A 12,831-nucleotide genomic window follows, 5' to 3' on the forward strand; every position below is an offset into this window, starting at 1 on the left:
AGTTAGTGCAGTTTACAGTCCAGTTAATAGTTCAGTTAATGTAGTTTACAATTCAGTTAATAATTCAGTTCAGTTCATACTGTAATTTAGTACAATTCAGTATAGTTCAGTTTAATAAAACAAAAAACAGTTCAGTTTGTTTGAACTGTTTTACAGTTCAATTTTTAGCAATGTTCAGTTCGATTTGCCCACCCCTACTATATCTATTTCATTTTTCTGATTTTGTCTAGCGATGTATTAAGATTCGTATACTTGACTTCATAAACATCTTGAAGCACCACCCTCTACAGTGAAAAAAAAAAAAAACAGATATCAAATGAAAGAGATAATAATAAAACATGGCATGTCTAATATATTAAACTATAAATCTTATGTAACGCAGAAAAGATTGCAAATGTAATTTTGTATAGCTTCCATGTTTTTATTTCTTGTTTTTATTTTTATTTTTAATAAAATTTTCATATGATAGATGACAGTGATTACACGAGTTTATAGGAAAAATATTTCTTTGAAAAAGAGAGATATAATTATTTATGTAATAAAAACTAAAGAAATTGGATAGTTATACTAAAAATGCAACAAAACAAAAATATTTATAAAAAATAAGAACAATAAATACAATATTTTATGCAAATAAAAAATAAATATTAATTTTAATTTTAAAATATAAATATTTTTAACATTAACGTATACAATTTAAAATTATGAGAGAAATATATATTCAGTAAAATTTTATAACAAAATGCATTTAATTTATTTAAGTGGAGAAAGGAACCGGATTAGAAAATTGTAATACATTCTATTAAATTGAAACGACAACAGGAATATATCATATTGATAAAATGGAGATAATTATCTTTCTCATTAATTACTGCATAATTTGATGAATGAAGTGATTTTTATTAATTTAGAAATGTTCAGTCCAAGGTGATGTTATAACATCACCATCTTATAATTATATATTTTTTTAGATATTTTTATTTAACAATCCTAAAAATATTATTTTATTTTAAAAATTTATGTATATTTATTTTTATTAATATTTTATCATTAAAAGGGATTGTAAAGTGAAAGTAAAAGAAAATGATTTTGTCAAAGTATAATTTTCCATTTAATAACAATATTCCATTATATCCTTTTGCCTATGTCAATCTCTAATTATGTTTTAATAAAAGAAATTTTGGGTTTTAAAAGCAAAGGAAGGGAAATACATGTTTCCTCAACCCTCATTAGTTTCAAAAACAGCAATGTCATTGGGACTGTATTTGTATATGCATCGGAAAAACTTCTTTTAACAACACTTTTTTAACAACTTTTTGACAACGCATACGTGACAGCTTGTGATTGGTCCGTTTTAAATATTTTTTAAACATAAATTCAAATAAACCAATAAAATGATGACACGTGTCCCGTTGTCAAAAAAGTTGTCAAAAAGTGTTGTCAAAATATCATTGTCCTATACTAAAACATTAATCAGATAGGAAAAAGTCTCTTTAACAACTCTTTTTTTACAACTTTTTGACAACGCATACGTGGCAATTTATGATTGGTCCGTTTCAAATATTTTTTTAAACATAAATTTAAACAGACCAATAAAATGATGACACGTGTCTTATTGTCAAAAAGTTGTTAAAAAAGAGTTGTCAAAATATCATTGTCCAATCAGATAACAGTCACAACAGTAGTGTTCGTCATCCAAATACAAATGTGCAAAGCAAGGGTCTCCTTCGAAAGAGTTGCAGAATGAATGAATGGATGAATTGTGATGAGACATCCAAAAATCTCCTTCCTCGTATTACATATACTTGACTTTGTCAGTAGAAAGGTGACATGTGCCAACTTGTGAGGCTGTGTTGACAAACATCTGTCAACTGATTTATTTATCATCATCATTGTGAGGGTATGGCATCAAATTCTCATATCTATATCATGTTTTTTTGGTCACATGTTCAATCGGCAGACACCTTAAAACTTACATGACCTCACCACATGATGTAAAACTTGCATGGTGCTAATATTTTTGCGTTGTACTGAAGGTAGTATTGATTCAAGCAGTTAGAGATGAATATAATCTATAGTCACTACAATCTTTTGGGATGAACCTAGTCACTAGTAAAAAAAAACCACCTAGGAATATGAAACCATGTTACATGCCTAGCAAGGAATGACTAATGTTATAGTTCATTTGAACTGAAACCGCATTAAAAGCTTTACAGATTTTAATTGCTCGCCCTTCTCATCAAATAGAGGGATTACCCGGAAACCAGATCTTAGCTCAGAGATTGGTAAACATGATTGGCCGCCAAAGTCATCCTTTTCATGCATATCGTACTCTCGAACCTCTATCCAAAGTAAAGCTAGTTCTGGAACACACAAAGGAAATTCAAACTCTTCATCCCAAACGGGAAACCAATCATCATTAATTATCTTCGTCTTCTTATTCACTTTATCAGCAGGTACTCCAACAATGCAAACCTGTTAAATAAAGTAATTAAATAAATAAATATAACGTACTTTTGCTTCTCTCGTGTTCGCCATTGACAATTTCAATTACACAATTTGCTCTTTAAATTCTAGTCATTACCGACAAAAAGGGGTTTCTGATTATAATTTTTGCTTAATCTTGAAACTGTACAGTACAGTCTTCTCTTCAAGGTATATATATAAACACATACATATGGTGAAATGCACTTATAGAGAGATAGTATAAAAAGTTGAAGGTTTCATAACAGTTATATTAACAAAGTTCATCCTAATCACTAGTTGGAGGATATCGATCAATATTGAAACACGACTAATAATAAAAATAATATCATCGCACATGTCCATCTACTGACAGATTACTTACCCTAATCTGCAATACTAACAAAAATATCGAACTCACCTTTGTGTAAAAGTCCGGCGGAGAGAATGCATCGAAGTGTGTTTTACTGAAATCTGTGCTCCACCCGTTTCCCATGTACACTTTTACCTATAGGTTGACAGGGGAGAAGTTTAAAGTATGTCACCGAATCAATTGGTTACCTTTTCGAATAGTGTATCTTACCATCAATGTCTTTTGCACTGGCATTGGTTTTTTAGGATCAAAAACCTCATCATCTGGGCCTTCTTCTATCAGAAATGAAGGCTTTTTCACATAACCACAACCGCCATTCGCTCTAAACATCCCTTGCATATACCAGAGTGATTTTCCATGCCCCTGATATAGAAAATCACATCCTAAAATGTTAGCATCAAAGGATGCATAGAAACAAATAAAAAATTAGATCATACTAGTTACTGGCATATGACTACTACCAAAATACCTTACTGAGAAAATTTTCACAAAATCCACATAGCTTTGAAATAGTGTACACTGTACAGCATCGAATTAATATATATGGACACAACAACCTAAAAATAATAATCAATATGCATTAACATTGCTCCACTAAAGAAATTAGCCCGAGGATGCAGCCATGATTCACCGGTTTCCTAAACATCCAAGTATTCAAATAGCTGAACTGTATGATAACAATTTGCACAACGACCAGTTGCGGTAGAGTACATAAAGATTAGGATAAGCCTTTTATTTGAAACGACCTTGGTCATGAATCCCTAACCTGCATGTTAAATGCCACCATCTGAGCTCCGTAAATCCATCCTATATGTGGCCTGTAATTTGAAGAGTTAACACGTGTTCCCTTTGGATACACCCTGATAATATTCTTCTGTGTAAACCTGGAAGCATAAAATGCAACCACCTTATTTGAGAGGCTTTCAACTGTAAAGAGTAGTTACATATATGCAGTTAGCAGTACTATGTATTACGTAGGGTACCTAACAATATCAGATCCATAAGTGGTAGAAGCCTTTTCAAGTTCCTGCTCGCTCAAGCTCAAGCGCCTTACACCCCCAACAACATTTAAGTGGTCCTTTACAGGACCCTTTGGCTTCCCAGCATGGATTGTAATTAAACGATTGTACTCTGGTGCTCTCTGTTGGTCTGGTTTTTTATCACGGGCATTCAAGCTTTCCTCATCAACATCATTTCCATCGGACTATCCGGTTGGAGGGGAAAAAGATGACATAAGCATCCAGAGCTTATAAATGTAAATCCAACAAGAAACGAATCCGTCTTTAGGCTCACCTTTTCATCAGCAGCAGCAGCTTCCAATTCACTGATAACGCATGGCGATAATTCTTCAGTCGATTCCCTCTCACTGTCACTATCCTTGAATTGCTTGGATTGAAGATATTCTTTTGATGGTGGTTTGGTTGATATAAGAATTCGACCTTTCACCGACTCTGGTGTGGGAAATTCTGTGAGAAGATCCGTCTCTGGGTAGTATAACATATCTCCAAATACTTGAGCTAACATCTGCAAATAAGATTAAATTTGCGTTCAATGCCTACACAAATAGGAACTTGGAAGTAAGATTCTTTCTGCGTGTTGGGAAGGGGTTAACAATGGACCTTACCTCTGCAACTTTAGCTTGAAGAATTGGTGTAAGGTGGTCTTCTAAAGTTAGAATTAGTGGGTACTCAGATTTAACAAAAGCATACTCTTTTATGGACTTCAAACACTGGATAAGTGTGACAGGAGCAGTAAGTGTCCTGAAATATTTCAGAAAATGTTCCAAAGCAGATGATTATATAAATTGCACCATGAATGTCCGAAATGTATAAAAGATCAGAACACGATGAAAAATAGTCATCTAGAGCTATACAAGACTGAACTCCAGATCAGCACCTTCCATGAACGACGTCTATATCATCTTTAGTTGAATTTGGCCATAAATCTAGTTCAATTACTCGCACACCTCGTTGCAAAGCCTTTATTATTGGCACATCACTGCAATCGCTGCTCAGCTGATTCCCAGTCAGATAGGAATTGTGCCCTGTATATATGAAATAATGTGACAACGGAGCATTCATATCTTGATGTACCTGGCATTACATTTAATTCAAATAGTCATGAAGAGATAAAAACAACTTTCCTTAAAATAACAACACTGCAAATTAGGCATATACTCATTTTTTTGTCATTATAAATTTGGCGTTAACAAATAAGTATATAGATGATTTAATTTTAATCACCCATGCATGACCATTATGAGTAATGTCAATTAAAAACTTCACATGTAACTGTACAACTTTAATACAAAGTTGAGCACTCTTTCTCAAGTTGAACTATTGACGTCCATATTGTGACACAGCAACAGAGTGAAAAATTATATATAAGATTTTTTTTTATAACATTTTAATACAATACACATGTTATCTTTTTCATTAAGTTTAAAATATCTGATCTTATAAAAAATAAATAACAAATGACACATGTTATCATAAATTTTTTGTCGAAATATCTTTTTCCAAAACAAATATCACTACTAAATTTGTACATGCACATACAAAGAAAAGCACTGCAGTTTCGAGCTAGTAAAAGTCATTTTTTAAAGTTGTTTTGGCCCTTTGTTTTGGAAGTTTTAATTAAAGAAAAAGAAATTTCAGTAAAAAAAAATCTTTAAAGATTTTCTAATAATCAAGCATTTTTTTGCAAAAATAATTTGTGTTTTTCTCATAAGAAAAAGTAATTTTAAAAATGGAAACACAGATATGTTATTAATATCGGGCAAATGTTGTAAATACATACTTTTTCTTGGGATGAATATATATTTTTTTCCATTAGTCCTTAAATTATATAAATAAATAAATAAATCATAAAAATAGCTTTCATCCTTCCCGCTAATTTTTCGTTTTAACTATATTTCTATATATTATTAACATACAATTTAATCTTTATAATTTAAATCCTATTCTAATAATAAAATGCAGAAACTAAATTATATTTCAATAATATCATGTACATGCAATAAAAATAGAAAAAAAAAATATTGTTTGACATTTGACAACTATTATTAGACATTTATGTAAGGATAAAATTATTATAAAAAATATAAACTTTTCTATTTATAAAAAAAATAGTAAATAATAGTATTAAACAAGAGTAAAAAAGATTTAAATGTCAAAAATATCATCTTTAAAAAAATAACTAAAAAAATTTATTTGTAAAGTATTTATTTAATTTATTTAAATATTACGACTAAATTGAAATTTTTTACATGTCTAATTCAAGAGAAGATTTTTTACACTTGTTGAGTACAAGCTAGTCTCCCCTAGGTTGGCTCCATAATGTGATGGTTTGAAAGCTAAGTCCTACATCTCATAAAAAGCTATTAAAACGGGTCCCTCATTTCTTGTATATTATATTGACTTTTTCATTTCTTTTTTTTTTTTCCCTCATCTTTGTCCAGTAGAAAGAAGGTAAATAATTACGATATGTCGAAATCTGACAATAAAGCAAATTAGTGCAACATTCAATAATCCAACCCAACGTAGAAATATCTTTCTGACAAAGGAAACATGCTTCGAAATCGATACTTACATTTCATATAAAATCAAATTAATCCTTGTTATATTACATCGATTAATGGTTTGGTTTAATTTATACAACTAATCTAATTTTCATGTTTTAGCATTTGTTGTTAGTGTTTTATAGTAGTTTCCTCACATTGTAAACTGTTACTAAAGGTAACGATTAGAAAGTAATTGATGTGAAAGTTCACGAAGTTACGGCATTAAAGTCTTAATTAAACCTAATTAATTTAATCAAAACCTGTTCATGAACACCTCACATAACAATAAGCTAACAAACAACGTGACGAAATGATAATATTAAAAGGAAAAGAAAGAAGCTAAGAGAAGCGGTTTTTTTTTTTTTTTTTGGTTCACGTGTTTGGGAGAGGGTGGAGAGAGGGACCTTGGATTTGAGGGGATCGTTGAAATCGACGAGGAACAAGAAGCGGAAGAACTCGTCGAGCGTTAGACCGCTGTTGTCGGAGTCGCATTCGGCGTTTTGTGTGCGCGATTGCAGGACGGTTTCGACGACGCGGTTGGAATCTTCTGCGGTGTAGTCCAATTCGAGTTGGTGTTCGTGCAGAAAGCGGAGGAGCTGGTCGGCGGACATGACGTCGGCGCCTTCGGCAAAGAGGGAGAATGCGTCCTTGACGTCCGGCGGAGGGGCCTGCTCGGAGACGGCGTAGGTTTTGTTGAAGTACTTGAACATTTTGTAGCCGTAGGTGACGCTGGTCATTGTTGCATGCAGTGAATGATTTGACGGAGGGAAGAACGAAGAAGATGAAGGAAACAAAAATGGATTAATGATGAAAGTTAGGATTTGGAAATTTTGAGAAACAGAGAAGTCCCATAATTGGCATGCGATTTAACAGGAATCTATCGTATACACTTTAGCCACACTTTTATGTTCCTAAATTTTCCTCTTTATATTAACTTCAACTTCCTTTTATTTTTCTTTTAAATAAAATTAACTTTTGTCCAATTTGGAATTCAAGTAAGTGAAAACCAACATTGTATTATAAAATATAATCTAATTTAAGGATTTTTGGTAGAATAATCCTTTTTAACACCATCACTTAAAACCTAACATTGATGTTTTACAATTCATATATAATTAATAACAACCATAGAAGAAGTTTATTTAAATGCTTTCTTTATAACATTATATATCACTATCTTCAAGTACATATCTTTCCAATTGCAAATTAGCTTCCTAAAAAGACATCATAGGAAAAAACACATTCCCAAGAATTAGGAATATGACTACCCATTGCCACTAAGTGACTACAATATCAATATATGGTGTTAATTTTTTTTCCATTCGTAATTTGTTTGAAAATAAATAATCACTGATAATTACATTTATTTGTTTCAACATAATAAAATCATATTTAAATTTAAGTAACCAAATAAGGCATCTGTCTCATTAAAATAAGTATTAACTGCACACAAAAAACATTGTTTTTTTTTTAAATGTTTTCACTAAATATTTTAAAATTCCTTAATGAGTTAAATATTTTTTATTACAGCATATTTTTTGCAAATTTTGTTATCTTTAATCTTCTATAAGGAATTCCTTAAATAATATATCCATTTGTTTTCAGTAGCCATACTTAAACCATTAAAATGAGCTTGTTTAGTTTGCTTTGTGGAAGTCCAAAATTTGTTTAAAAAACTCTATGCAATTAAATTAAACTAGAAATATGCAGTATGAACTGTTCATTGATTAATGATGACAAATAATTGTAGCAGTTATGTGTTGAAAGCATGCAATGTTAGAGTATATCCAAGAAGAGTGATCTATATTTTCTACATTTCATTCAAATTGAAATCGCATCAACAGCTTGACAGATTTAAATTTCTCTCCCTTTTTGTCATATAAAGGCACTGAGCGAAATCCATGTTTTAACTCTGACACTGGTAAACATGTCTGCCCAGCAAAGTCATCCTTTCCTTGATCTTTATCCTTTACTTGTATCATAAGCATTGCAAGCTCTGGAACACTTAAACAGAATTCAAATTCTTCATTCCAAACAGGAAACCAGTTGTCCATGATGACCTTTGTTTTGTTCTTTGCAACATCACCAGGCATTCCAATAATTCGGATCTGTCACACAACAACAACAACTAAGATTCACACACAGCATTGTTTGAGTTTTCTGCTAGTAAATGTTTAACATTAAAAGGACAATGATGGAGATGTTAAGATGAATGTATAACCACATAAGAAAAGCCAGAAAACAAAAATGATTATATAGTAAACCATACTGATGTACTAATGATAGAGATATCAGCTAAGTTATAGAGTTTACAACATTTATGATCAACGATGAAGCATAATAACTGTGTCCCACATCGAGTTTAATTATCCAACTGACCTTAGTGAAGAAGTCTGGCGGAGAGCACTTATCAAAGTGTGTAGGACTGAAATCTGAGCTCCATCCATGTCCCATGTATACTTTGACCTGTTATTAGACATGACAACATAGCATTCCAATGTCACCTAACAAAAGAATGTGCATTGTATGATTGAATGATAGATGGTTACCTTTAATGTCTTCTTCATTGACTCTATCCTTGTAGGATCATACTCATTGTCACATTGATGCTTCTGCATTAGAATTTGAGGCTTCTTTACATAACCGCATCCTCCATTTGCCCTGAACATTCCCTGCATCAACCAGAGCGATTTGCCATGGCCCTGTTGGGGAAGAAAAATAGTAGAACTGTAGAAGGTTAAAATTCCTGGCATAGGCAACAAGCAACTGAACTTAAATGCACATGTTTTCAAAATAATCTCCGAGGCACAATACTTTTAATTGCACAAAGTGTCACCTATTTCTAAGAGAAGGATTCAAGATGTGATTCATTTTAATCTTGATACTGTCTTATTACACATGTATTTACTTATAAACCCATTCAATTTTCAACATGCATAAGAAAACAGCTGAAAGATGTGATTCAAATCCAAAAAACTTTCATTTATTTGAAAAAGTTAACCTTGATCATAGTTCCTAACCTGCATATTGAATGCCACCATCTGAGCCCCATACATCCACCCAATATGTGGCTTGAAATTTGTGGATTTGACACGCATTGCACTCGGGTACACCCTGAGGATATTTTTCTGTGTGAACCTGGGAAGAGTAGAAGCTTGAATAAGGCGAGTTACAGGATAACTATCCAGGCCTAGTATAAGTGTTAACTGTTGAAGGAAATAACAAGAAAAGATGTGTAATGAAATTCATCCTTGTAGCTGAAACTAAAAATTATGGACATGTTTGAATACTTTACACAGTAAATGCTTTTAAGAGAAAGTAAATTTCTCTGGAAGTCGATAAATTGCTTATACATAAGTTAAAGTCTGTTTAGATTACTTTTTCTGTGAGAATGACATACCTAAGAATATCTGCTCCATGAGATTCTGAAGCCTTTTCAAGAGTATTCTCACTCCAACTTAGGCGTCTAACTTCACCTTCTGTTCTCAATTTATCCTTCAGGCAACCCTTCAGTTTCGTGTTATGGATAGTAATTATGCGTTTGTAATCAGGTGAACACTCCAAAAATGGTTTGTGGTCATATTCGCTTGCACTTATGCTTCCCTCATCACGATCACTGTCATTCTGCTACACACAAAAAAAGTAACATAAGCCATCAAAACTTACTAATTTTAGAGCTTAAATTTGATACACTGTAGAAGCTTTTAACTTGTAAATAATTAAAAACTGTCTCCAATAACATTCGAAGTAACATTGCAAAACAGCTTTTATGAATGCAAATATCTTTGTCTCACTGTGTCCTCAGTCTCTACTTCGTTCCTACTGGAGTTTGGAGATGCATTTCCGAATGATTCCTCTTCAGATGATTCACTTTCGTTCAGCATAGGACAGTTGCTATTGTCCTTGATTTGGTTGGACTGAAAACGTTCTCTTGGGGGTTTGGTGGATATAATAACTCGATTTTTCAGTGATTCTGGTGAAGGGAATTCTGTTAAGCAGCACTCTTCCCCAGGGTAATAAAGCACTTCCCCAAATATTTGAGTTACCATCTGCAAGCCATGAAAACAAAAGGAAAAAGTAAAACAGAATAGTATCAACATTCATCACTGAAATTGGATGCTTACTTCTGCAAATTTAGCTCGAAGATCTGTTGTGAGATGGTCTTCTATGGTTATGATCACAGGGTATGGAGATGCAACAAAAGCATATTCCTTTATGCACTCTAGACATTTCACCACTGAGACAGGGTTGGTAAAAGTCCTGCATTGATTCCATCGAAGAGATAAAAAAAAAAAAAAACAGTAAAGTAAAAGAAAAAAAAATGGGGTCACTATAGAATATGGTCAAAGGAACTTGATAACAAGCTTCATTTACCATCCATGATCTACTTTAATATCATCCTTATTGCAAGTTGGCCATAGATCAAGTTCTATAACACGAACTCCTCGTTTCAAAGCCTCTATTATTGGCTCTTCACTGCAGTCACTGCTGAGTTGATTCCCTTTCAAATAGGAGTTGTGGCCTGTATATATGAAATAATGTGATAATGGAGCACCCATATCATGATGTACCTAGAATCGCATCAATTGTATGATTTTAGCAGCCAAAACCAGAACACAAGAAACAAGAGCAGGAAGCAAAGATGAAACTTTTATGCAATAAGTTTTTTCATAGATTGAAATCAGTCTTTTGGGTATAAAACTGGATTTGAAATACATTCACAGATATAATTCAAGAACCCAAAAACGTTCTCTTTCCCATGGTGACCAAACATGCATGGAAGAGCTTACCTGCGTTTTCAAGGGACCATTGAAATCATTATGAAGCAAAAATCGGAAGAGCTCATCAAGGGTGATCTCATGTTCTGTGCTGTGATCAATCTTAACAGTTTCTTGACATGCCTTTCTCTCCTGCAAAATCCTCTCAAAAACTTTTTCCGAGTCCGATAAGGTGTAGTGCTCTTCACACTGTTGCTCCACCATGAAACGGTGGAGCTGCTCCACAGACATGTGGGGCCCTCCTCCTGTGAACTTTGAAAACGCCTCCTCGAGGTCCTGAGGTGGATCTGGCTCGATGACCTTGAACTTTCTGATAAAGAACATGAAACTTTTGTATTTGTTGTGGGTTGCCATGTTGTTTCCCATGGCTTTCAGTGTGTTCCTATGAAGTGTTTATGTAACAAAACATGCATTTATAATATGTTAACTGAGGCTCTGAGAGAAAAAACCAAGAACCTTCTCAGAATCTTCTTTCCTTCTCCGCTAACTGCTCCTTTTCTGCCTTCAAACTATGTAACTGATAGAATATAAATGTTCATAATACTATCACACAATAAGTGGTTTTAAAAGGGCCATTTAGTAAAAGCATTTAAAATTCGTAAGACCACAAATTGCAGACTTGATAAGCTTTGTTCTGTGTTCCGCCAAATTTAGAACACATATATACCGTTATGCATCTTGTTTATGCATTATTAGATTTATTGACCAATAGAAAATCTAGTCCAAGCCAAAATGAAACTGATTTAGGATTTAACTTTGTCTGCTAGATTTATATCAATCTTTTATTTTTTTCACATATTCATATGAAATTTAACTACTTTACTTGTAATTGTCCACTTTATCTGAGAGTCACCTACAGAAAACAAGCATAGTGCGTGTAGCATCTGGTTCTCTAACTAATTTTCACATTGAATTAATATATTATGAAGAAAACATGACCACATTGACTTGAGAAAAGAAAGAGACTGGGAAGGAAAGTCTAAAAAATTCGCACATGTTTCTTTTTTCAGGCAATATATATATTGTTACACACAAGCACGTGTGCATATATCATGGGATAAATGTATTCAATTGTTGCAGTGTAATAATTTTTTGTTTAAAGTTCAGATGATTTTTCTCTTTATCTTGGACAGCTTTGATTATCTGTTTTTATATTATAAAAGTAACGGAGTATTTGTGATGAGCATCTTCCTGTATTTTGTGTGGATAGTTTAGCATTGATATGAATAGATATTTTTATAGTTTTACGCTATAGTAGGACTCCACTAACATTATTCACATTCCACAGCCTTTATTGGATTCTCATCTTTAACGTGGGATGGGTCACTTTATGTTATTTTATGTTCCATTTTATAAATACCATTTTTAATTTGTCTTCATATACTTGACTTAATTTCCATGCATGACTTGGATAATTGTGATTGAAATCATAATGGATATCATGCACTCATCAGATTAACTGGTATGACCTCACTAATTATAAACTTTATAACTTCAAAAAATCATTTTAATTAATCTGCACACTCTTTATTTATGCACAAACTATTAATTTATCTATGNATGACTCCAACTTGGATAAAATTAGATTTGATTTTCAAAGTCTCGAAAACTTAAAATAAATTATTCATGTGTTAACAGTTAAGCGATCTCTTCAC

General features: G+C 32.5%; 2 protein-coding genes across 4 annotated transcripts; both read right to left on the minus strand.

Moving 5' to 3' along the window:
- Positions 1-1,986: 1,986 nt before the first annotated feature.
- Positions 1,987-7,275, minus strand: LOC106764606 (phosphoinositide phospholipase C 6). Its single transcript, XM_014648886.2, has 9 exons — positions 6,803-7,275; positions 4,733-4,929; positions 4,461-4,596; positions 4,130-4,360; positions 3,820-4,040; positions 3,603-3,720; positions 3,047-3,199; positions 2,885-2,971; positions 1,987-2,475 (listed from the first exon to the last, which is right to left on the minus strand). The coding sequence occupies exons 1-9, from the start codon at positions 7,133-7,135 to the stop codon at positions 2,182-2,184; spliced, it is 1,770 nt and encodes a 589-aa protein (XP_014504372.2). The 5' UTR covers positions 7,136-7,275; the 3' UTR covers positions 1,987-2,181.
- Positions 7,276-8,109: 834 nt separating this feature from the next.
- Positions 8,110-11,714, minus strand: LOC106764607 (phosphoinositide phospholipase C 6). Of its 3 annotated transcripts, none has more exons than XM_014648887.2 (9): positions 11,189-11,714; positions 10,773-10,969; positions 10,523-10,658; positions 10,193-10,447; positions 9,799-10,025; positions 9,419-9,536; positions 8,948-9,100; positions 8,778-8,864; positions 8,110-8,506 (listed from the first exon to the last, which is right to left on the minus strand). In XM_014648887.2, exons 1-9 carry the CDS (start codon positions 11,540-11,542, stop codon positions 8,216-8,218), a joined length of 1,818 nt encoding a protein of 605 aa, XP_014504373.1. In that variant the 5' UTR covers positions 11,543-11,714; the 3' UTR covers positions 8,110-8,215. The 3 variants fall into 3 exon arrangements, with proteins under 3 accessions (XP_014504373.1, XP_014504374.1, XP_022637687.1); XM_014648888.2 differs by having other exon boundaries at positions 9,799-10,022; positions 11,189-11,712; XM_022781966.1 differs by lacking the exon at positions 10,193-10,447 and having other exon boundaries at positions 9,799-10,022.
- Positions 11,715-12,831: the final 1,117 nt, after the last annotated feature.

This window comes from Vigna radiata, chromosome 6 (assembly GCF_000741045.1).
Source record: "Vigna radiata var. radiata cultivar VC1973A chromosome 6, Vradiata_ver6, whole genome shotgun sequence".
Lineage (NCBI taxonomy): Eukaryota > Viridiplantae > Streptophyta > Magnoliopsida > Fabales > Fabaceae > Vigna > Vigna radiata.